Below are 25285 nucleotides of genomic sequence, written 5' to 3' on the forward strand. Positions count from 1 at the left end.
GTGCCCAGGGTGCAATCTAGTTTACTGCTGTCAGCGCCACTTGTGGTGTTAGCGCCAAGTTTTCGCAGTGTAGTGTATTCTTTCATCACGCACATGGTGTGCTCTGTGCCAGAATGATGAAGCTCTGTTGAGCCTTTAAAAAAGTTCGAATTCGAAAGTAAAGAATTCGAAGATTTTTTCCCCAGCCGTAAGCCTGTGCAAAAGAAACGAGAAACCGTCTACGACGGCACGTTTTCGCCGCAGAACAACAGATATTCTCCGAGAGGCTCGTCAAAACGCGTCTCACAAGGTGCTGTCGACTTACTGGCTTTGAGAGAAACCTGGCTGAAAAATGAAGACTGGGTGGATATGTCCGGTTTAAAATGCATCAAATCCGGTTTCAAATGCAGTTTAACGGAGAGGGCGTGGATTTGTTTGTGCGACTGAGGTTAACATTGACGCTCACCGGCCCAAATGATACAATCCTTTGCCTCTTACGGTCTCACTGTATACAGCCATAAGATCGGTCATCTCAGTCCATAGTAGCCCGTGAGGGATAACATATGCTTATCGTACTATGTGCAATTTCAGCTTGGTTTTGACGGTCAATGAGAACTCTATTTATAAACATAATGACCCGCAGAGCCGATGTGTTGTCTTCTTGCGAATTGAAATTATACCTTGGATGGGCCTCCACATGCGTGACCTCATAGCGCAACATACAGGGTGTCCCAGAAAACGTGTCATTGAATTATAATAAAAAAACTACACCACCTAGAGTCATGCGGTCAATGGCATTTGTTCTTACTGGGTTTTTGCCACCTCCTCATGTGAATGTCGTGTAACGTAAGTTTAATTATGTAAATTTTTGCGAGCTTAAGTCGGAAATTTGCCTAGTACAGGTCACGTTTTTACCCCACCAATGTGAAGAGCGTGTCTAATTTACTCAAATTAATGATAATTGACAGGGATATTCAGGAGCTATCCCATCGGAAAAAATAGCCGAACATTATGCTCTACGGAGGTCGCACAGAATAGCGCACGATGAATTTTTCAGCGCAATCTTTGTCAGTCCGACGAAAGGAGGTTGGAAACCCAGCCCTCCCCGACATCGCAGAAAAAGATAAAACAGGCACGGCTTATCACGTCCGACTTTCGCTGGGATAATGCTTTCCCTCTCCCAATTTTAGGAACTGTTACTTTTTCTACTATCACTCTGTGGGATGGCTTCGGAACCTCCTTTCGTCGCACAGAGAGCGATTGCGCTCAAAAAGTCACCGCGCGCTATGGTGCGGTGCTCCGAAAAGCATGATATTCGGCTATTTTTTCCGATGGGATAGCTCGTGAATATCACTTTGAGTTATCATGAATTTGAGTGAATTCGGCGCGCTCTTCATATTGGTAGGGTAAAAAAAGTGACCTTTACTTGGCAAATTTCCGAATTCAGTCCGCAAATATTTACATAATTAAACTTGGAGTACATGGCATTCACATAAGGAGGCGGCAAAAACCTAATCAGAACAAATGCTGTTGACCGCATGATTCTAGGTGGCGTAGTTTTTTTATTGTAATTCAATGACACGTTTTCTGGGACACCCTGTATATACTACCGCATACGAATTAATACAGAAATGCAAATGTGCTCCAAACGTAATCTGTAAAATTGCGTACAAAGCCACAATTCCCTTTAGATCAGTGGAAGAGAGTGAGGCTATTTGTTGGCTGGGCGCGGTCGAAACAATTCTAGCTCCCGAGATACTCAGACAGTGATTGACGGTGGCGTGTTCAAACTCCTTGTCTCAGCACTGTTTGCTCTACAGACTACAACGCCGTTGCAAGCCTTTCTAAGACGTTTCTCGAAAACGCTACGCGTGAAAGGCGAGATGAACAAAAAAAGTGAGAAACCTCGTACGAGTTCAGAAACAACGAAGCCGCCATATTTCACGTTCCATTCTCTCCTGCTATATCTCGAGGATTTTTTCACACCGTCGACTTCCCTTCTTACCTTTTCAATTTTTTTTTTATTCTTGCAACCCGCCTAGGTGGCCCAGTTGGTAGCGTGTTCGCCTACCGATCCCAAGGTTGCGGGTTCGAACCCGGCAGAGGACGCTAGCAGCTACAGGGTACAAGTTGCTGTGCCGCATGTTGAGATTTAAGCGCACGTTGAAGAACCCTCAGGAGGGCAAACTTAATCCCCAGACCGACGAATGTGGCGTTGCTCATGACGATCAAAGTTCTCTCGCGACGTAAAGCCATGAATTATCGATTATTATTGTATTCTAGCTTGTTGAAGACCTCGTCTCCAAACGAAATTCCTGTATTATTTTACAAGAAACATCGCTGAACTAAAGCTATATGTGAAGTATATCCGACAACCACTTCAGAAGTGAAGCATTTGATAAACTTAGGCCGCACAACGTCATCTAAATTTTCTTGGAGCAAAAAACAAAAAGAAAGAGACATTTAACCGCAAAACTATGTATAGGCTGTCACAAAAATAAACACGCGTGGGCATGCTGATACGTATACCCTAATACCAATTAATGCAAGAAGAGCAAGCAATGTGTCAAGTGATTCATCACCGCAGGATTTATCAAGGTATCCTCAGCAAATGTCCCTCCTACGGCGTGTACTTTATGCTCCGTAGTAAATAGCTAAATACGTCGTGGTATGATTGGTCATAGCATAATTTATAGTACTACTTCGCAGAAAAAAGTAAGAAAGAAATAGAAAAAAATCATAATAAAAACAAATTCAACTGAATTTGTTATTGTATTCGCTGCATCAATGGCGGCACATGTGTTCGCTCTATATCTATAGCTAACACAACTATCTCTAAAGTTGCAAAAACGAGAAGGAAACATTTTTCTGTTGATCACGATGCGGGCGCGCTTCTTGTATTCTGTTTAAACGTGTGTTTTTGATAGCGAGAAATGGAAACACGAATCAGGTTTAATACCGAAGGTATAGCGTATTCCGCAAAGTATATGTATCTCCATACATATGTGTAAATTAGCACGTGCACATTGGACAATGTAGTTCGAAACGATTATCGTGTACGACAACCCGTACTATTTCGTCTTTTTTCTTTTTCCCTCCAAGAACAGGCTGACATCCCCCACTCATCCTGAGGATGTCACTCAATGACAGAGATGACATTCTGAGGATATTCCCACCAGCTCCTCAATGTGTTAGAAAAGTGTTAAAATGAGACCCCAGACGTGATACTAGGGGCAACACCTGGTGACAAAAATGGGAAAGTCTCGGGAGCATTATAGGATCTTGTTCTCATTTTTTTTTACTTTTTTGCAGTGAGCAGTTTTCTATAGAAATCGACAGTTTTTCCTCTCATTCTTTGAACCTCGGCCACCAGCTTTGCATTTTCTGTTTCTCCTCCTCCTTTGTTCAGCGTATTTACTCATGACGAAGAATGGGTGCCGCGGTTTAAAGAGCAGAAAGACAGAAATATAAAAGCTCACTCTCCCACTAAGTCCAAGGAGCCCACTTTGAAAGGGACATGCGACACTGGCATTTCCTGTCAAATGCAAAACAGATACTATATATTGCTTGTCTTGCGAGCTCTCGCGGTAGCAATGTGGGGGAGTTAAACATTGCTTCCATAACCGTGTGTCGGAGATTTCCGGCGCACGTAAAAGAACCCCAGGTGGCCGTGCAGCATGTCGCCACACTAGGTTGGCACACCTTACGTGTAAATCTCCAATTACCATCCCACAAATTTCCGCCAGAGTCCTTCTCGCATCTGAGTCAAAATGAAGGGTGAGGTGCCCAAGTTTAATCCAATTTCCTATATAAGCAACACTGAAGCGAGGAGTTGTTTTGAACACTAGCTCACAATCAAGATAACGTCTGTGTTTCTTACTTCTTTGGTTTAAGATATTCATCGAATGTCAAACCTGCGCTGCGCTACACTCTCGCTTTTCTGTCTCTTTCGCAATAAATGCTCTTCTTAACATCTCTTCAGGGACCTTTGTCGGACGTTCACGCAACAATATCACAATGAAAGATCTAGCTATATTTTATTGCACGTTAAACCCAGCGCATAGACCGATATCTATAAAATCCTTCAATCTGTATTTGTACCACGGTACCTGTGTGTATTTTCTGTTTATTAATTTTCTTGTAATTTGTACATGATCACTCCTTGTTTGGTTGAATTTTGTTATTACAAACACATCGGAGCACTAATTAATATGTCGAGGCATTAAAATGGCACAACAGAGTATTAAAATAACTTTCTTCTCCCATACATGTCCTCCGGTTGACGATCGCAGGACGTACGCAAATGACCATTTCTAGAAGCTCCTCTGATGACACTTTCTGGTTGTATTGCCAACAGTAGAATGGGACAAGCGCAATACTTTCCCACATCACGCTTCAAAAATAGTACAATAGTGGTTCTCCCCCGGACGCGATGACACTTTGGGGACATCTTGGGGACCACGAGTGTTCTTTGGTGTCCAGCGACAATAGCCGAAGCGCGTACTCTAGTGGGAGTGTGTGGAGTCAATGTGCTTGCTGTTCGCTCCAGTTCCCTTTCAATGGTTCTATGAAAAGTGGAAACAGCATCATCAACAGCTTGGAACGGTTCTTACACGACAAATGTGCGTGACGCACCTAGCAACGCAATGTCGGCAGGAAGATCACACGGAAGTGTAACGCGCAACGAAACCCATAATCATTCATGAACAAAGCATTAAAACAGAAGGAAGCTGTTACAACGATGTTGATCGTATGATCGGTACTTGCGATTTGTGTTCCTGGTCCCTACCACCGCCTCAAGCTCAAGGAAATGATGCCATCATCATTATTTTGCGTGTTTATTTTAAGCGTGTGTTTGTGTGCGACTTCCTTCAGTAATGCATTAGGTTAATGCTATGTTGACACCATCTTTGCGCCCATGTAAGTATATGGTAGCAAATGACATGATCTCGATAGATTTCCTAGGTAAGTAATCGGTATTTCCCAAAAAGAGAAAAAGGAACGCTCTTACTCAGAAGAAAACAGAAAAAAAAGGAGACGCAGCGAAAGGAAATGGCAGCTCTATAGTGCAAACAAACTTGCCAGGGACGGTATTCAGTTCGTGCAATCACAAGCGACCGGTGCTAAACGATATATTTTTTAATTTTTTTGTTTTTGCTGTGAACATGTGCAGTTCGCCCAATATTTTATATATTGCCAATTCACGTTGAATGAGAAATGTATAACGCATTTTTTTGTCACACTTACACTACACTATCTTAGTTTAAGGAAAACACCGTTGCCCGGTATTCGCAATCACTGAACATTATCCGTCGAGCAGGTTAGAGCGTCTGCTCGTTGGTGGAAGCCAACGTCGTACAGTGAAGACTGGGAGGCGGTGGGTTCGAATGGTCCCTACCACAGGCCTAACACCACCAGCCTTCCAACAGCGAACCACCGGTTGTGCTGTCTGAGTTTCCCCCCCTGGGTTTTCCGGCAGACTTTGCAGACGAATGTCGGCACAGTTCGCGATGAAGTCGGCCCAGGGCGCATACCCCAGTAACACTCGCGATCCCCGGGACGTCCTCAAAGTGTCATCGCGTCCTCGTCCGTGATGGGATGCCCGGAGGACATCCAGAGAGTGTCATCATGGGATCTTCCAGTGATAGTCATTTGCGTACGTCCTGCGGCCGTCAGCCGGATGACATATATAGGCGAAGTAAATTACTAACCCCATGTCCCTCCACTCCTTCCCGCTGTCCTCTCTGCATCTGTCCACGTCTTTACACTGCTTACAGCCACAGTTGCTTCGCGGCGCTAACACGAAATAAGAACACACACTCAGATCACCAAACCCTGTCTGTGCGAATATGAGTGAGCTTGAGGCATACAATTTTCCTTTGCCCATGCCTTCAGAAGATTGCAGGTTTCTCTGAGAAATCTACCACTACATCACTGCCAGGGAACAATGGGCACTATTTTAATACCCTCGTGTGTTAAGCTTTGGCATTTCCCTCATATTAAGCGAGTACAGCGACTAATATGAGGACCCGTATATCTGGCAGGAAAATCGTTAGGTCACAGTGGGTCAACTATACCTTCCGTGTTGGCTGTTTAGTCCATACCTGTGTCGGTACTTTAGTTGTGTCTCTATGTAGCTGTTCCTTTCACTGCCCTGCTTCGTAATTGTCCTGCTCTCTTTATGTTTCGCATGTTTATGTTTTCTTCTTCGACGTTATAGACCCTTTTCAAAAGTCAGACTGGCAACCTTCTAGCAGACCACAATCGGCCATGTCTTTGGCATGTCATACATGTGGTTCCGTGTAACGTAAGTGAACGCGCGATCGCAAGCGAGAATATTCAGTGGTCGAGAGAATTGACGAACATACCAGATGGGTTTTCCCAAAGACGTGTGGACGCCTTTTGTGAACATATGAGTGCATCTGGCATGAATGGCCGCGCTAGTGTGAGAAGCCACAAGTTATCATGCGAGTCATACGCGGATTCAACTTCCATCCGCGTCGCCCTGTCGAGTTCCAGGTACGGTGTACCATATTTGTGCATGTTTTATTGTGTTTCTTATGCACATATGAAGTCCAGTCGTGTATTTTGAACGTGGGATCCTATTGTGTCCCACGCTTTCGCGGATGTTTCCTACTATGCTACTATGTTCTATGTTTTCGCTTGTTACAGTTCGTCCATTGAGAATGACAACAGAACGCTCCTGACGATAGTTATTTGAAAAGCCATGTATCATGTGAACTTTTGCCACCAAGCAGTTATGAAAATGCTCTATTCTTGCTGTAGTTCTGAAGCGATCGATGATTGGATAACAAGATTCGATTTGGATTTGGATTCGATTCGATTCCATTGGATGGACGGATGAATGGATGGATGGCGTATAAAAATGTATCCACCTGCACGTCCTTGAAACTATCACACACTCTTAATTTTTTTACTCCCTTTTAGGTGTAATCCGGTGGTGTCATAACTCACCCCCTAAAGGGTGTATGGGAACACCTCTAGGAGAGGTTACACCCTCCAGAAAAAGGGTGTTTTCTGTTCGACGAAAAACACCCTTCTGGGTGTAATCAAGAAGTGTCATAACTCACCCCCTTAAGGGTGTACGTGAACACCGTGCGCAGGATTACACCCTTAAAAAAAGGGTGTTTGCGCATGTACGCAGCACGAAATTTCAGTTTTCTGAGCTGCCAGCAGCTGCAAACTGTAAATCCGTGTGAAAGGACAAAGAGCGAAATGTTGTATAATTGCACACCCCAATTTCAATTGCAAATTTCAGACAAGTACGTCACAAGCAGTACAATATACACTCTAAACCCAGTGACGGATAGGTGCCGCGCCTGATCAACTGGCACATTTCTCAAAAAATGCGCTAGATGACTTCAAGAGGCCTGCGAAAGCTGCCGGTGCTCTGTGCCCCCTGAAACAACTGGTACGACACCCCTGCTGACGCCAGGAGCCACAGTGTACCTTACGTATTAAATGAATACTTGTACCCATTAATACGCGAGATACATTATGCCTCTCGGGTTCCCTAACATAAAATGACCTCCACGTTTCGAAAAAAAAGGAAAAAAAAAGAAAATGCACCAAGGACATCCCAATTGAGACACCAAATTTTATTGCCGTGCACATACCTTTAAATTGAATCCCGTACATCATCGTTGGCCGAATGGAAAGCATACACGGTTCACTAATCCCAACACACACATATAGAGCACACGTTGCATGGACAGACAACCTCCGATGAACCAGGCAGTACTCCAAACATCGAACACACAGTCCTCGGAACTCCGAACAGGCACTGCACAGCTCAACCAAGATCATTCTTAGTGACGAACACGACAGTTCCTCAAACGAAATGGCCGATGAACAATTGTCCAAGCTAGTGGCACCATACACACTTCGATGCGAAGCAGTTACAGTTTTGCACGCGTGTATGTGACCGTTGAGACAGGAAACTACCTGTGATGAAACCGAAGTGAATGTCACGCTGGTATTGTTCAAACGTGAATGCTAGAATAGTACAGCATTTTGCGACTCACGTCCTTGAAGTTGATACAGTCCCACGTGCACCTATAACGAAAGAATACAATTAGCCTCGCTTGTAATGTACATCATCACTTCACCGATGTAGCCGATCCTCTGCTGCCGCCGTTTGCAATGCGTCCACTGTCTGCAACAGAATGTACTGCGATGGTTAAACACAAGTAAAACGCGGGCGTCGTACGTGGAATCCCAGCTAGGTTGACTTACCCTTAAGCAAACATTAAGCCTGTACTGAAAAAACAAGGTTGTCATCCTTCTCAAACGCGAGGTTGCACGGCACACAACAGGCAGGAAAAAGCGAGGAATACACTGCGGAAGAATACGAGGTGCCACGTCACTCCTCACGGGGGGAGCGCGCAGCAACGTAGTACGCTCCAGCGAAGGCACACATACTTAGCCTGCACAGGCATTATTCAACACGCACAAGAATGTTCAATACGCACATGCGTACACGGCTCAGTAGGCACACATATTATTCAGTGGGACACACATATTTGGCGATTGGGATCGCTGTGCTTGTTATTTGATAACTGTTACGGCTGTTTACCGGCCGTACTTTCTGAGGGAACTTCTTTAACCGGCTTATGTTCGTCACACGATTTAGAGCGCAGACTCAAAATTTCTAGCGAGGTGCCCCATTGTATGCATCTGTAAGGAGCATGAAGCATATCATTGTACTTTCAAAAGACACATACAGTTCATGTACAAAGCTCTATGCCCGTTACACCCATCTTACGCCTCTTTTACACCCAAGCTCAGTGGATGTTGTAAATAAGGTGTTAAGTTTTTATTACACCCATTTAACACCCCTCATCCGAGGATGTTTCTTCGAGCTGGTGTAATATGGGAGTAAAAATCAGTTTACACCCCAATTACACCCGGATTACACCCTAAAGGGAGTAAAAAAATTAAGAGTGCATATTGCGATACAGTGCGCGTTTCCTGTCATCCCCGCGGAACATTCTAGTGGGAGAAAAAATATATTGGGGCGGGCTCAGACGTGTCCGAGGCGTAGTGTTTTACATGAAAACGTCACGATCTCCGATTCCTTTGCTCGGCTTAGGCTCCTCCACGGTGCTGAGCCCACCCCGTGGATGCAGTCCATCGTCTTTGTAGGTCGCTTTCACAATCGCACAAGTCGAAGTTGCACCCCTGGTATGGGGCAAGGGTTCGTTGTGCGCGCCGGCAGTCGAATTTGCGTTCGCCTCTTTCGCCTCTAATCATCTGTGCCGCTCCGTAGCTCTCTAGATTGCTCGGTGCTGGACTTTGGGGGCTTCTTGGGTTCCTCTCGAGCCGCCCCTTCTTCTGATTGCCGTTTCCTTCGATTGTGATCATATTTTAGTTCCATATATGCCGACATTGTCGCGAAATTTTTATATTTCAAATTTGCAAATTTATAAAATTTTTGTTATTGTTGTTTAGGCACGATATCTCTAAAGGTTCAGGTAGATCCTCCCACGCGCTTTCCAACGACGCCTCGATCGGCGTCCTAGCTTCAAGCGTTCGCGAGATAGACTGCCCTCAAGGTACGCGTTCTCCTGTATTCTTGTCTCTCTGGCAAGCGTCCGCCACATCCAGAGATTGCGTCAACCGCCGCACTGACCTTGTTAGCTAGAATCTTATATGTAAGCTACCTGGAGATAGCCGGTTGGTTGCTATCGGTTTACTACTCACTGAGTTATCGCGTCATGAAATTCGGCATAATTTCGTTGTATCGTAAATTTTGCAATGGCTACCAAACCGAACTTAGACGTCTTCACGTCAAAAAAAAAAGAAGAGAACACACTGCTCACCGGGCAAACGTTTTGCCGCGTATTATATTGAGCTTTCGCACCGTGCAGGAATATCGACTTTGCGAAGGAACGCGTCTCTTCTTGTACGCTTGTGGCTGCGCCTCAGCATATTTCTCGCGGTTAGCAGTGCACGAGAAGACATTCAGAGGTTCAGCTCTGAGGTATACTAAAGCAGGTACTAAAAGCAATGATATTTTTCGGATCTTCCGCTGCAGTATTCTGGGGACTAGTGCGATTTGCTCTTCTCCCCTTTTGCTCATCCACAGCAAGTGTTGCGTTCTGGTCTGGAGCATCCCAATATAGTTTTCTCAAAAGTCTGTCTGACTTTTTTCTTCTCACTTTCAAACATATATATTCATGAAGATTAAAATAATAAAAAAAGAGGTAAATTCTGCAGACAGATACTGCAATACTTTGTGTGCCCTTATGGATCAGACGGCTAGCGACTTCGTAGGAGTTTTAATGCAGGTTGAGGGCTGTTCCTTGCAATACCATGTGTGGTTCACGACCTCATAAATTTATGCATATCGCGAATAAATTGCAAATCATAGCTTTGCCGTCATCAACGAAAATTTATCCATGAAGTGAGTCTGATAATGAATAATTGCACGTCTCAGATTCGGTAGCTGCTTAGCATCGTTTGCAATATAGTGAAGAGGTTGGGAGTCTGAAGCAGTGACACTGTAATGTTGGTTGCATAAGTACGGATTTGCCTTTCATGGTGACCGCAGAACGCGCCTTTGGTCATGGGCAACCGCGCTCGAAATCCTACCTCGTCTGTCATGCTGTCCACCAGGAGACACCATGCAAAATATTTTCACTCTGGGGAGCGTTATAGCTGTGCAATCGAATTTACAAAAAAAAAAAAAAAAAGCCGGGGAAAGCAGTTGCGGACAGCCGACACGATGGTCTCGTGACGTAGTGAAGGCTCCGTGCCTTGTTTCTGTGTTTTTTCTTCGCAGTTCACGTGCTGCTTATACATGCTTGAGCTGTGCCTCTGTACGTCACTGGTCGCGTGAGGGGAGTAGCATACATCACAACGTCCACTCATTCTGCGATGCGCTCTTTTCACGAGGAAAATGATTTTTCAGAACAAAGCCCTAGCGCTCGCTCTATAGATCGCCTATGCTCATCGTTCTTTCACAGGAACTCATTTTATTCGTTGAAAAACACTCTACATCGAAAAACGAAAAAAAAAAGGGTGTCACCTCAGTGCTTGTTTAAGAGTTTGGCGCATGCTTAACCGTGCTTAATGGCGCACTTGGTCTTATTACGTATACGATGTCTAAGCGAAGAACAAACCACGATAAACCATGAACAAATCGTCGGTAGCGTTCACTCCGGAGCATCCCGTCTTCCTGAGCTCATCATGATGTGACTCTTACAGTATGTTTATCCGCAGGGTTATGTGATAGATGCGACATACTGAAAGCAAAGCTACTAATTTTTACCAATTTTCTAAAGTTGTATGTACCCTAACGAGTTTGCCATCTACCGACCTCATATTTGGGCATTGCTTTATCTCCGTGCCGGCCCATGTTAGACACTCTCTGGTTGGTTCATCACATAAGTTGGGCAGACTCATATTCACTTCACCTACGTAATTAATCTTTCGTTTCCTGCCTGGCTCCGATAAGCGCTTGACTAGCGGGCAACGAGAGCAGCAGCATTGGACTCGTCGACAGGCGATTGGGTGCCGACACGGCCTTGCTTGTCGCATACACGTGTACAAACAAACGTGCATAAATAATAGAAATGAGGTGGTACAGAAGATGATCAAATTTATCTGTGGCATTCATCCGACATGACATTGCGGCGCGCATATAGTCTAGCGCTTATCTTGCAAACCACTGTGGAAGCCCTGTAATTAGTCATGTGTTGCTAAATATTCACTGCAAGTTAGAAGTGTGCTTGTATGGGACTTTTCACTAGTGCGGGAACTGTTGTGGGAGCAGTCCTACAACGCCGTCAGATTCTAAAAACGCACAATCAGTGAACGAAGCGAATGGCTAGTAATTCATCGATAATCCAAATTTTTTTCTTTATCACATCACATCACACCACACCATCGGTAATCGCTGTATTAACCTCTAGTTGTCGCGTGACTGTTTTATAAATGTCTCCTCTTTTGGTTTTCAGGATAAATTCGTCAACTGTTAATGACCTGGATATCCTCGATGAGCTTTTGAGGAACTACGACAGAAGAGCCCTTCCAAGCAGCAATATGGGTAAGCAGAAACTGATTCTCTATTTACTTTTTGCCTAAATCAAAAGGCCATTCCATAATGTAATCTTGAGATTCCAGCGACGAGTTCACTCCAGAAATGGCAAAGTCAGGACACACGGCAATGAAGGACAAGAAATATACCTTTACGTCCTTTATTACACCCTTTCTTATTATTGCCATCGGTTCTGCATACTGCCATATACTCTAATACCATGCAATACTGTCACGCATTGCTTTTCTTCTTGGATGATCTGAGGGCTTCATTACATTCCTCAGTATATAGATACAACATCAACACAATATAATTGTTGCTGCTGTTCTAAATATAGATTTGGACACACATTGTGATTTTTATGCCTTTGTGTAGCGACATGAGTGTTTATGTAATACCAATGACTTATATGATATAATTATTATATCACCTTCGCCTCATCTTTTCATATCTCATAATAACCAGTGTGACCCAGGGTAGAAAGGCACATATCAAAATAAAATGTCTTCACTAAGCGTCACTGCATGTACTTGTTGTTGTAGTCCTGTTATTAGTCACATTGCTTTTCTTTTGTGACAGGTGTACCAACGCCCGTAACGTGTGAGATTTATATTCGAAGCTTCGGCTCCATTAACCCATCAAACATGGTAAGCTACCTCATGACGTATACGTTGAATGTGACCTGACAAGTAATTCTGTAATGAAAAGGATGTATATCCGGAAACACATCGCTAAAGATAGTATAGAGTAGGTGTGTCTTAATAAATTTTGCTAGACGAAAATGTTTTATCAAAACGCAGTTGAAGTGGACTATTTTACGTGATATGAATGCCTGAGCGCCGCCTATCTTACCCCATGTGTGCTACAGTTAAGTACGTATCCTTGTTCTTCTCCGATTGCCAGATTTATTGGCTTTTAGGAATGTTGACTCTATGAGGTTTTTGTTTATCTTTAACAAATACACATTTCCTGTGAGAGCAGCACAGACGCCGTTTTTGCAGGTGCATGGTTTACATGGCTAGCAGACACTCTGTGCTTGATAGTTACTATCAACTTTGCAATTTGAACTCCGTTTAAAAGAATAAAAAGAAAGGAACTGTTGCGAGCTCAGTAAAGACACACCCGCTTCCTCTTGATAGTAAACAATTTCAGCACAAAATAGCTTGAAGGGGTGTGACACTTTGATACATGTGATTTGTTGCATAGTGCAGGCATTGTATCCACGCCAGAGGATTGAGAAAAACATGTTGTTGTTGTTTTTTCACTACATTTCCTGCTTGGTGAGGTACGAACCAGTGAATACACGTACGCGCGTCACCCCTGACGGCAGAGAATTAACAGACGCTGCAATTCTCATGGATAGCAGTCAGCATGCGACCTCTCTCACGCTGCTGGTGGAGATGCTTTTTGACTTCGATGAAGAACAAATATTTTCTTTTTTCCGGTGCTGTCCGGGTGTTTTTCCTGTGTTTTCTCAGACCCTTTAAGACAAATGTCGGCACAGTGCCCTGTGAAGTCGTGCCAGGACGCACGATTCCCACTGCGATAGTTGTGAAGTTGCCTGCCTGAGCGTGGCCGACGATATACGGCAAGCACTACTACCACGACCACAATCATCGCTTGTTACGAAGTGTCCCGACCTTTTTGAGGCTCCTTGTTGCCAACACACGAGAGTGCTCATAAGAAATAGAATCTCCTCTCGATGGGTAGGATATTGTTTTCCCCAACGTACGAGTATCTCAGTTCTCACATCACTACAGCGAATAAGTCGTGAATAAAGGTCTCGCGAGAAGGAGCTGCCATTATTCAGTTGAGTTGAGTTGATAAGAAAAGAATTAATAATGAATTATGAATTAATAAGAAACTAATTAATAATAAATAAATAAGAATTTATAAGAATTAATGAATGAATAACGAAAGAACTATTAGGTGCACTAAGGTAACACGTTACATTTGACGGTGCTGTTATTGTGACTACGAGAATTTGGCGTCCTTTCCTCCGAAGCTATTCCGGAAGCCACGGCTCGTCAGAGAATTGGTCCTATTTTGCATGCATTTCGGGTAAACTATATGTTGACATTAGTATGTTTTTAGTAGTAGTAATAACGCATCATGGACGATAACCGGGATCTAGACAAGAGTCTCTATGAAAATGAGACAGTTTTAATTGTCCATCTGTAGTCGTTCAATTGTAACGAAGTAATTACCCAACACAACCGTTGTTGCGACGATGTTACTTAAAGGAGGAATAAACTGCTGTTCGGCATATAGTTATACGTATGTCTTCGATGAAGGGGAGCTCTTATGGATGAGTTTGAGTATCACTGTAAAAAGTGGTCTTATTTAACGGACGACTTTGCAGACAAAAGTCTAAAATTTAGCGGCTCGTGTCTGTAATTGCCCTTTACCGCGTAAAAGCTGTTTTCGTGTTCCAAGATGGCGTCTATCGTGTGAAACGACCAGTGCGCTGACAGGCCTGCTTATTGCACCGTTGAACGAACTTCCAGGTAAGACTCGCCTGTTGTTAATTGTCGAAACAGCATGAAATGAAACCGAAACCGAAAACAATATTGCAGGTGGCGTTGTATTCGCGACGCGCAGGTGGCTGCTACTTGGCGGGTGGCGATGTTTCGCAGACGACGCTGGAACCTACAACGCCTACAACTTAGAAAGTGAAGTTTGGCACGGTGGCACTGCTCCTTCGAACTCGATTGCGTTGGAGCGACAAATAAGTGAGTAAATCAGACAATGACTGAGTACTTTAGTGAAACGTGCATCTCCCTTTGGTCTTCGGGCACGGAACATGTGTTGCGTGCCGTTGGGGATGTCACTGTGCTTGAGTTCTCAATTTGATGTCCTTTTGTAGAGCTAACACCACGAGTGTTAGCTCTTCTAGCTAAGCTGTGCAAACTTATGGCTGACGCCAACGTAGATTTGTCACGGTATGTCCGTGTTGTGAACGCTGTGATGTTCGATGCGAACGCTAAGTGGCGGTGTGGCACTTGCTTTGCATAATATCTTTTTAGTGGGCTTAACCCCTGCAGGAAGATAAGAAGCGCCTCATTGCAAACTGTGATTCGCGTGTGAGGTCACGCTAGTACGGTTCTTCCTTTTTTTTTTTTTTTAGCGTAGAGGGTTACGGACTTTTGTGAGTTGCTCACCACGCGTCGTACATGAACCTTGCTTGGGGCCGGTGGGGTCATGAAGCATCATACAAAGATGACAGTACTTTATTCTCGTTCATTTTTCCTGCAGTTGGCTGACCGTAAACGTAGACCTCAAAAGTGTGGACACACAAGGAAGCACACGTTTCTGTCGTGGATGACAGCGTGGCCCTACACGAAAGGTGAACAAAAGAACAGCGTCGTGTAAGTCTGTGGTGCACACTCATTCTGTATGCACCTGGTGCCTGCTTTTTCTTCTTCTTTTTCATTTGTTTTTCTAGGGCATAATATATCCATTTACGTACTGTGGTACACAGATAGCTGTTCGGTATTTTCTTTGTCTGTATTTTCAATGTATGCACAGAATCATAATAAAAGCTATTGTATGGATATGTGTTTGAGTGTTGCCTGACCTCATCCGTCTGTTCTCTCCATGGGTTCCTCCTCATGCGAACAGCAAATAACATACCGCCAGAAAATTAAGTGCAATTTATTTGGTGTTTGGGAGCTGATGTACATGATTCTAGTTGCATAGAACTATTAAAAGAAAATAGGAAAACAATAGTGGTGGTAACATCATGGGTAATTGCAATAACGATTGTAAAGCAATTTGCATAGTCAGTGTAATATTACACGAAATGTCTGCTTTGTAAAATAGTAGGAGTTTAAACCAATTTAAAACAAACGTGTAATATAATGCCGTTTTCGTTATTTTTAGAGACTAATGCTGGAAGGACTTATACCGCTTTTCTGTTATTTTACGGACGGCGTCTGGGTTATGTTTTCCTGTACTTCTTCCGTAAAATAACAGAGAAATTTCTTAGAGTGTATAGACGTATCGATCGCCATGGTATTCCCGTTAATTATCGTTCGGCGTCATCGTATTTTATCACCATGCTCCTGTTGGATTCCTTAGGACGCTAACTGTGCCTAGGAGGTATCTTTGCACATGCATGGAACCAGCTTGTAGTGAAATACATGCAAACGCAACGACACGTGAATAATACAATACACGTGCCTAACACAATCTAATACAATTATACCTCCCATGCGTTGCTATCGAAGCAGACACCTGATTTTCATGCTTTTTAGGGAGAGGGCGAATGAAAGTTTATGAAAATAAATAGAACGGGTCATAAGGCCGGAAGCTTAAAGGAAGTGGAGGAGGGCAGTGGTGAAGCCCATGAGTATAAGCCGGGGAACGGGCATTAGGGTTTACCAATGCAACACACTTGCAACACATTTATGCCTACTAACGTTCAATAACTCACTTGCTGGACACATGTGAACAATGTCACGCCCGTATTACATTGGCGTGAACCGCCGGTACGATGTTTAAATCCCGCATAAAGCACAGACAATACAGTCAATAGATAGATCGTAGTATAATAGAGATGTAAATGTAATAAGTATAATATACAGACATAACGATCATAGACCTATATACTACACTGTTACGTCTAATGTTCTAGTACGCACCTCAATTCTAACACGCACTACACGTCCTCGAATTTAGGGAAAAAATGAACAGAAGGACAACCTGAAGCTAGCCTGTCCAATTATCTATGCACCGTTTTCCAGCCAGCCTCACACACAGCGCTTTTACCAGATGGCTGCGTAAACTTTTTCTTTCTTCTTTTGTTTTATTTTATTTATTTATTTATTTTTTGCTAAGCACATTACAGGGTAGGTCCCGCACGTCTTCGAATGTCAGGATGATGGTCCCCTACCCTTTTACGCTTGACAAGTCGTCTTCTCGAGAGATAGTCAATGTACCATTTCCATGTTTGCGTCACCCCCGGCGGCGGAATGCCGAGCGTCGTATTTTAACCCCAAATGAACATGACGACGCGGTAACCTATAATTTGTAGTTTGGATTCCCGTCGCTGGAAATAACGTTTCCATGCAGAAATCCTATTTATAAAGGAACGTCTTCGAGAGACGAGACTGTCACAGGATCCAGAAATTGTCACTGCCTGAACAGCTTGTGGTCGTGCCTCTACTGCTGCTGCATTAAATATTCCTTTTAGCGTGCGTGCGGGTTAAGAAACAGAACTGTCTTGTCAATGTATCACGTATGTATTCGCTCTCTCTGCCTTTCGCAGAAAGGGGTTTCGCCGCATAGTAGTTCCTCGTAAACGCATCCTGACGTCCTCAGCGGTATTGCCACAGCTGTAGCTCAAAAACTGAACTCGTCGTAGTTACTCTACAGATAAAAGAAGGATATCATGCGGTTTCAATCCCCACTCAGCTTGCGCAGGAAAAACGTCTTTCTTCCAAATTTAACCATCTCGCTTCCTATACAAACTTAGTCTGCCACGGTTACGCTGTTAGCAGCGAAACACGTTCTTAACCTACGACTTCATCTTCGGTTTGTCGCGACTTCTCGAGTGACGAGCCGACATTGCCTCAGCCAAAGAACGTAATGAAAAATGGGTAGGAAGCAAGCGAGCTGGTGAAGATGATGCATAATGTAAAACCCCGAGACTAGGGAACACGAAAGGAGAGACACAGCTGTCCTTTCGTGTTCCCTAGTCTCGGGGTTTTACTTTATGCAAAGAAAGTATTCTACGTTGTTCACCCATTCTAGAGCCATTGTGCAGGGCTTTCTGGAACACGAGAGCCACCGACTGCTGCACTTGCACCCTCCAATAGTAGTTCACTATTCATGGCTCCACGCATGCCGTCCATCGACCCCTCGCTTGCTTTCTTCATTGCGTGTCACTGCAGTCACCGCGAGGAATCACTTGTGCACCCCCTCCGTCTCAACGTTCCGCACTCCGTTTTCCGCACTCCGTTGCTGCTATACAAAATGGGGCAATCCAGCTCCCCCTTATGTTCCAGCTGTGGCGAGGCGGCCGATATTCCACACTATCTTCTGCGCTGTCCGCAGCACCTTCTGCAACGGGAAGCCCTCCGCCGTCGTCTAATGCAGCTTGGATGCAGCACGATACCCATGGCTACCCGCCTTGTGGAATAGCAAGCCGGAATCAGCCTGGCTGACATTTCGTCTTTTCTTTCTATTAGACATATACTCCCCCCCCCCCCCGGTTCATTCTGATACCACCATGCTTTAAAGCTAAGCTGCGTAATCAGACAGCTGCACTTTTTCCTTGACCGACAGGAACTCCGGCCAGCACTTCCACAGTGAAAGTGACGCTTTCTCATCGCCTGTCCACAGGGACGAGGCTTGCAAGCAACGACCTGAGGAGCGGCGTCAGGAGCCGCCACAGCTGGCAGCCCCTGATGGCAGCACTAGCCCTCGTTGCTGGAGCGCTAGAAACCATGGTCATTAAGAACTGTCGGACGCCCTATATATGCGATACCACTGTTGCGCTACCACCTATGAAATTCCTTAAGTTCTGCGCTGAAAATTCAGCTCGGGTGATAGATGGCACCACTGGAACTGTGGACGCAGCAGCGTTTATGGTAGGGTATTCAACGTCAGTCCTCCCCTTCTCATCGCACCGGGCGTGTTGCCTAGATGAGGTTATCACGAGGCAGCTGCAGGCATTGGAATGCTACGTTGTATTGCATCTTGCAAGCGAGACTGTCAAGGCGGGAGAGCGACGTCTTGCTTCGTCGTACCGTGGGCCTGCCGACATGAACATGCGGTCGTCCTCATACTCCCCATGTTGATGACCTTTGTCTACGCTTTGCAGTAAATCCAGTTAGGGCTGACGTCATCCCGACAGGTTCCATAGAGGGACCGTGGTAATACTATTGCATAAAAAGAAGTGCTCAATTGAGTTTCTCCATTCTCCGACCTCCGGCTGTGCTGTCTGAGGTTTTCCCTGGGTTTTCCGAAGGCCTTCCAGACGAGTGTCGGCACAGTTCTCCCTGAAGTCGGCCCAGGACGCATACTAATCCCCTGTCCCCCACTCCTTCCTGCTGTCCTCTCTCCGTCTGTCCACATCTGTACGCCGCTCATAGCCAGTTGCTTCGCCGCGCTAACACGCAATCAAAAAAAAAAAAAGTTCTTCCATTCTTTATTGTCTTATCAACTTATCGACTTAAATGCTGATATGCTTTGCAGAATCGGTACGTTTCAGCTTGTCAAGTTAACAATCAAACTCAAAGTTGATTTCGTGCCGTTGCCGGTGGCACGCTCCTCGAGTGAACGTGCACACTGAATTTTTTGCATTGCACACTGTATTTCGAGAGTCATTGATTTTAATGAACTAAAAGATTTGAATGGAAGCTGTCGGGATGACGTCACTCCTAACTGGATTTACTACAAAGCGTAGACAAAGGTCATCAACATGGGCAGTATGAGGACGACCGCATGTTCATGTCGGCATGCCCACGCCACGACGAAGCAAGACGTCGCTCTCCCGCCTTGACAGTCTCGCTTGCAAGATGGAATGTAAACATAGCATTCTAATGCCTGCAGCTGCCTCGTGATAACCTCATCTAGGCAACACGCCCGGTGCTATGAGAAGGGGAGGCACGGTCCCTCTACACTCTCTCTTGTCACGAAACTTCCCCTGTAGGTTGTAGGGGCGGCGGGAGCCGCGTGAGGGCGCGCGGGTTAGCAAGGTGTGCGCATGTGCAAGCAGACAGCTTATGATAACGCACCTTGCCTTGCCCGGGATGTTGATATTTGGTATCGAATGCGTACATCGTTGCAGTAAGATGCGGACGTCATGCGTTGACATTAAAACGTGTGATACGCCAAGGGAAGGCGATAAGTAACGATATCTACCGTGTAAGGACACTACGTGAGCAAAGCCTACACGCTGGACGGTACGTCGAGTCGACCGCGGACATCGCATAAATGGCATCGCATAAATGATATAAAATAGACCTTAATGGGCTCGCAGTTGGTTTTCGAAAGGAACATGCACTATATGGGGCCTGCGCAAAGGAGGAAAAGCAGATAAGCTCCATGTAGTTATGAAAGGGGCTGGTGTTCGAAGTGCCGCTGTTGAGGATGCGGCTATCTGAAAAAGTTGAATCGGAGGAATGGGGTGTGATGAAAATACGTTTTTCTTTCCTAACAAACAAACAAACAAAGAGGGATATGCCTTTAAAGACAGAAAGGAAAGCACATGCAGATAATGCATTTGTACGAGACAGGTTTCATGGATATTTTATTGCTGTTGACGTACTGGTAACAGAAAACTTTAATTGCACATAAACACGAAACGAAGCAATTGTAAACATAAGCAGCATGAATGATTATCCTTCCTTAACACGAAGAATCTTCACTGTGTACTGAGCACTATGGAAAGATGGTGGAGCCCGGGTAGTTCAGAAAATATGGGTTCGAGTCCTGCAACTGGCTAGCATTTGCAGTGACTTCCTTATTTTACACATACAGTTTATTACAGGCAATATACCTTATTTTACATACACAGGCCTCAGAACGCACAAAAGCGATATAAAGTGACAATAAATAAATAAAAGTAAATAATAATACAACTCGGTGCATGATTAACATTTAGATAGGAACAGTCCAGTGGTCCGTATTTGCACAATTCACCACCACAGTCGAGTTTTGCATTCCAGTGCAGAAAAATTCCTTACTGTGGCATGTCCTTCTCCTTCCTGCCACCAGCAGCTGGACGCGCTCGCGGGGTAGCAAGGGCGACCCTTTTATTCTTCTCACGCGAGTAGAAATGTATGCGGCACCTCACGAACAAATACAGGACTTCAGCGGTTTTCTGCACGTAGTGGAAGTCGCAACCAACACTGGTTCCTGGCAGACGGTCATCAAGAAGTTCTGCCTCTATGATGTCTGTGTAAAGCGTGCTTGTCTCCAGGGTTGTTAAAGTTACTTTTCAAAACTAACTAAGTTACAGTTACAGATACTCAGCTTCAAAAGTAATTAAGTTATAGTTAGAGTTACTGAGAGGAAAAAATACTGAGATACAGTTACAAATACCTTGGAAAAGTATCTGAGTACAGGTGTAGTTACTTTTTGCAATTCTGTACGCAGACCATATCTTTCGCCTTATCTTTTGCCATATCTTTCGCCACATAATAGGCGTCACTCTAGAGCCACTGAGACATCCCCTTCCTGGGTAATCGTACGTAATTGCAGGCAAAACATTGAAAGGAACGCCTAAACTGGGGGTAACTGAAACAGGGACAAAAATTGGCTCACTGAGCAACAAATAAACATTTTAATTGCCAAAAAAAATCTCAATCAGATCCATGGACAGAATATCTTATTCCCCAACTAGTTCTCTATGAGACTGCGATTCTGGTGGGTAAATTATATGAAATGTATACAATGAATACAGTACATCACACAAGCAAAAAATGTGCAGCACAGCACTATCTACGCTCTGCAAACATGACACACCACTGAAGTATAAAGGTGAGGTGGCGTCGACACATTCAAACTCAGCCATTCTCTTCACTACAGCCACGGCCGCCAAGAGAGTGGCGAGGAACAAGGAATGTCACGTGCAAGTGTGAGGGCGTGAGCACGTGCAGAGAGGGCGAGGAGGAGTGGAGCTCGTGCCACTCGTGCCTGGTGTCGGTTATGGAGCCTCGACGGGTTGCTGCAGCTTCTCACGCGCATGGAAGATCCCTAGTGTCGGCTCGCCCTGCGCACCAACTGTTGCTCGGTGATGATGTTTCGTCGTTTTTACTCAAAAAATACTCAAAAAGACAGAAACAAGTTACTGAAAAAAGTAATTAAGTTACAGATAGAAGTGCATGTTTGGAAATGTATCTAATATTTCCTCAAGATACACAAAAAGTATCTAAGTACACGTGCTCAGATACTGTTATAAGTTACTTAACAAACCTGCTTGTCTCCCTTGCGGTGCAGCCACGGGTGCAGCCTATAGGCCACCACGTGATCTTCAGCAAGCATTAGCGCCTTCATGAACCGTGGAGAAGGACGGCTCAGGAAGCCCCGTGATTTGGTGGATATGAGGTCGCATGTTTCTCACACACTCGTGTCCACCTCGGGTCAAAGCTGAAACGTGTATCCTCCTTGCGAGGGATAGCACGGTTCCACTTTTCTCTTTCTGTTGGATCGGATGGCAGTGCGAATAAATAAACTTTCTCCCCAGAATTATCGTACCCGGACCGGCATACTGGGACGCAACACGTCCGTGTCATACTGGAAGCAGCCAATATCGCACGGGACTCTGACGATGTTCAAGGATTGAAAAAATTGAGCGTGCGCGCGGCGTAAACACACGTAGAAACACAAGTGTTCTTGTGAATCAGCTGAGGATCTCTCCCGCAAATGGCGCGCGCACCACCTCGTGGCGGTCATGCTCCCTACGGCAACCCTCCTATTCTTCTCGGGCTGAGTTTCGCGACCAGGAGAGTATAGAGTAACCGTGGTATTACTCAGGGGTGGACAGTAATAGTAATACTCTGTATTATAATACTATTACTCTATTGCTGTTAAGTATTTGTATTATGTACTATAATACTCATTTTCGAAATGCATTTGTATCTGTATTATGCCTGAACAGCTTGTGGTCTTGCCTCTACTCCTGCTGCATTTAATATTCTGTTTAGCGTGCGTGCGGGTTAAGAAACAGAACTGTCTTGTCAATGTATCACGTATGTATTCGCTTTCTCTGCCTTTCGCAGAAAAGGAGTTTCGCCGTATAGTAGTTCCCCGTAAACGCATCCTGACATCCTCAGCGGTATTGCCACAGAAACAGCTATAGCTCAAAAACTGAACTCGTCGTAGTTACTCTACAGATAAAAGAAGGATATGATGCGGTTTCACCACCACTCAGCTTGCGCAGGAAAAACGTCTTTCTTCCAAATTTAACCATCTCGCTTCCTACACACAAAATACCATATATTACATATATTATAATGCATTTGAAGGTGCAATACTTTCCCGGAAGTCATAAGTCGGACCTGCTGAGTGCCACAGGTGCAATATATCAGTAACTTTTCTTGTCCCACAAGCATTCGGACACCAACAAGTCTCCTACTATTCCCCTGTCCCAAATTATCACTTTCGGAAAATTTGGGGCAGGGGAATAATAAGGTCAAGGTGAGTGGCCTCGAGGCAGAGGTTACTGGAGGCTCCTCCGCATTTCTTCCAGTGAGCGACAGTAAGGATGATCCATCCCATTGCAAGGCCTGTTTCGTAGTGCATCCAGTCCAGTCACTTCTGTACTCGTCGCACTATGGGCAGTCACACACATCTGAACGGCCCTCATTATATGAACCAGACTGTACGAACTCAAGACTCTGCCACACTGAGAGTAAGCTGTTTACAGTAATCGAATTGATCCGCGCTATCTCATCAAATTCCGAGAAGCCGTGCACTATAGAGGACTATCCCTTTCAGAACACGCTGAAAATCTAAACACCTAACATAAAACGGGAATTATAGGGTGACGGTCTTCATAAGCAATGCACAAATTGTATATTTTAGCTTTCTTTCTCCTTTCTTTCTCCCCAAATTATGTATCAATGTATTACTGGTATTACTCGTGTAATACACAGTGATGGCCAGTAGTTGACTACATGTAGTTAAGCTACCTGATTGTAGTTACAAAGTAGTTATCAACTACCTGCAGTAATGCAGTGGCAACTACTAGTTAAACTACTATTTTGAGTAGTTAACTAAGTAGTTAGGTTTCTGCAGGCGCCCACTACTTCCGATTTTGCAGCAATCTTTACTTGTCTAGTGAAGCCTCATTTGCTGTGAAATAATTCTGCAACCTAGTTTAACGAGTAGGCACAGATAGAATCCCGCCGCAAGCTTTGTATTTGACGATCGTAGCAATGAATTGAGCCAAAGTTTATCATTGCTTGCGATTCATATTTAGGTGTCCAAGAACACTATAAGGAATTGAAATTGATGGACAACGTTAAGTAGTTATAGATGTAGTTAAAATACATTGCAGTAGTTAAAGAAGTAGTTTTAGCTACTCCCCTGAAAAGTAGTTGAACTACTAGTTAAACTACTCCATCGCGAAGTAGTTAGTAGTTATAGTTAAACTACTGTAGAAGTATTTAGTGGCCATCACTGGCTAATACACATATGAATTAGTATTATGTATTATAATACCTCAGAATCAAAGTATTACGTATTAGTATTCTAATACCAATTTCTAGGGAGTATTACGTGTTAGTGCTATAATACAAATTATGAGTATTACTTCCTAGCCCTGGTATTACTCTGGTATGGGCATTGGGTCCTCCGGGCCGCTGTATACGACAACAGAAAAAAAAGAAAAAGAAAAAAGAGAAAGAAAGAAACTCGACTAGTCGCATGGCGTCCACGGGCCCCGCGCAGCGTGATCGTTTATGGCCCATTAAAAGGATATGCAGGCGGAAGGTGGACGGATACCGTGTTGTGCGACCTTCAAAATAATTGGGGGACCAACTGCGGGCTCGCAGTTCCTTCCCTTCCACATCGGATGACAATAGAACATAGAGAAAATGAACTCTTGGTTCGGACAAAAAGGTTTTGGGTTGTTTGTAAGGAAAAAAGGTTTTTCTTCACGCCAAACCCCACAATGCGTTATGCTCTCTAGCATCGCATATAACGCATTAGAGTCCTGTTCCTGCATTTCACCCATATCTGGAAACCATTACACGAAATTTAAAACTATCCCCGCATTTTCCTAGCATTGGCAACGGTTCCTCGCTGCATCAGCAGGAAGAGCGCTTTTTTTTCTGTTTTCTTTTTCATAGTTCCTGTTCGATTATCATATTCCCAATAAATATTTACTACCGACTTCGTAGCAACGAAACTTTACAACGATGATTTGCTTTGCAGCTCGTATCAGCGCGCACAGTCACTGTGTACAAGGAAATCGTGCCCCTCGCATAAATAAAAAAATGATACAACCGTCGCGGGTGGAATATACAAGGGCTTGTTTTCGTGACCGCAAAATCATATAATGTATTCTAAGGCAACTGTCTATCTAGTTGGCGTAATCGTAGAACGTACGGTTTCGAGTGACACACGTCATTTTCTGGAGTCGCGTTACTGCGAAACTGTTTTCGTCCTCGCATGTTTGAAATAATGCATAAAACATGCGGCGGACGAAAGAGAAGTGCTTTATTCATAACTAGCGCTGAGCGTGAAGTATCAGTTTCACACAATTACTGTTTGGGGCTTGTAAGTGTGTAG

The 25285-nt window shown here is 44.4% G+C and overlaps 1 protein-coding gene across 1 annotated transcript in view; it reads left to right on the forward strand.

Moving 5' to 3' along the window:
- LOC135383984 (glycine receptor subunit alpha-2-like) overlaps positions 1 to 25285 on the forward strand; it is a 147074-nt gene that overhangs the window by 95786 nt on the left and 26003 nt on the right. Inside the window, exons 2-3 of the mRNA XM_064613259.1 lie at positions 11961 to 12049; positions 12620 to 12687. Coding sequence (XP_064469329.1) covers positions 11961 to 12049; positions 12620 to 12687 — 157 coding nt within the window. The remainder of the gene's footprint in view (positions 1 to 11960; positions 12050 to 12619; positions 12688 to 25285) is intronic.

Source organism: Ornithodoros turicata, chromosome 2, assembly GCF_037126465.1.
Source record: "Ornithodoros turicata isolate Travis chromosome 2, ASM3712646v1, whole genome shotgun sequence".
NCBI lineage: Eukaryota > Metazoa > Arthropoda > Arachnida > Ixodida > Argasidae > Ornithodoros > Ornithodoros turicata.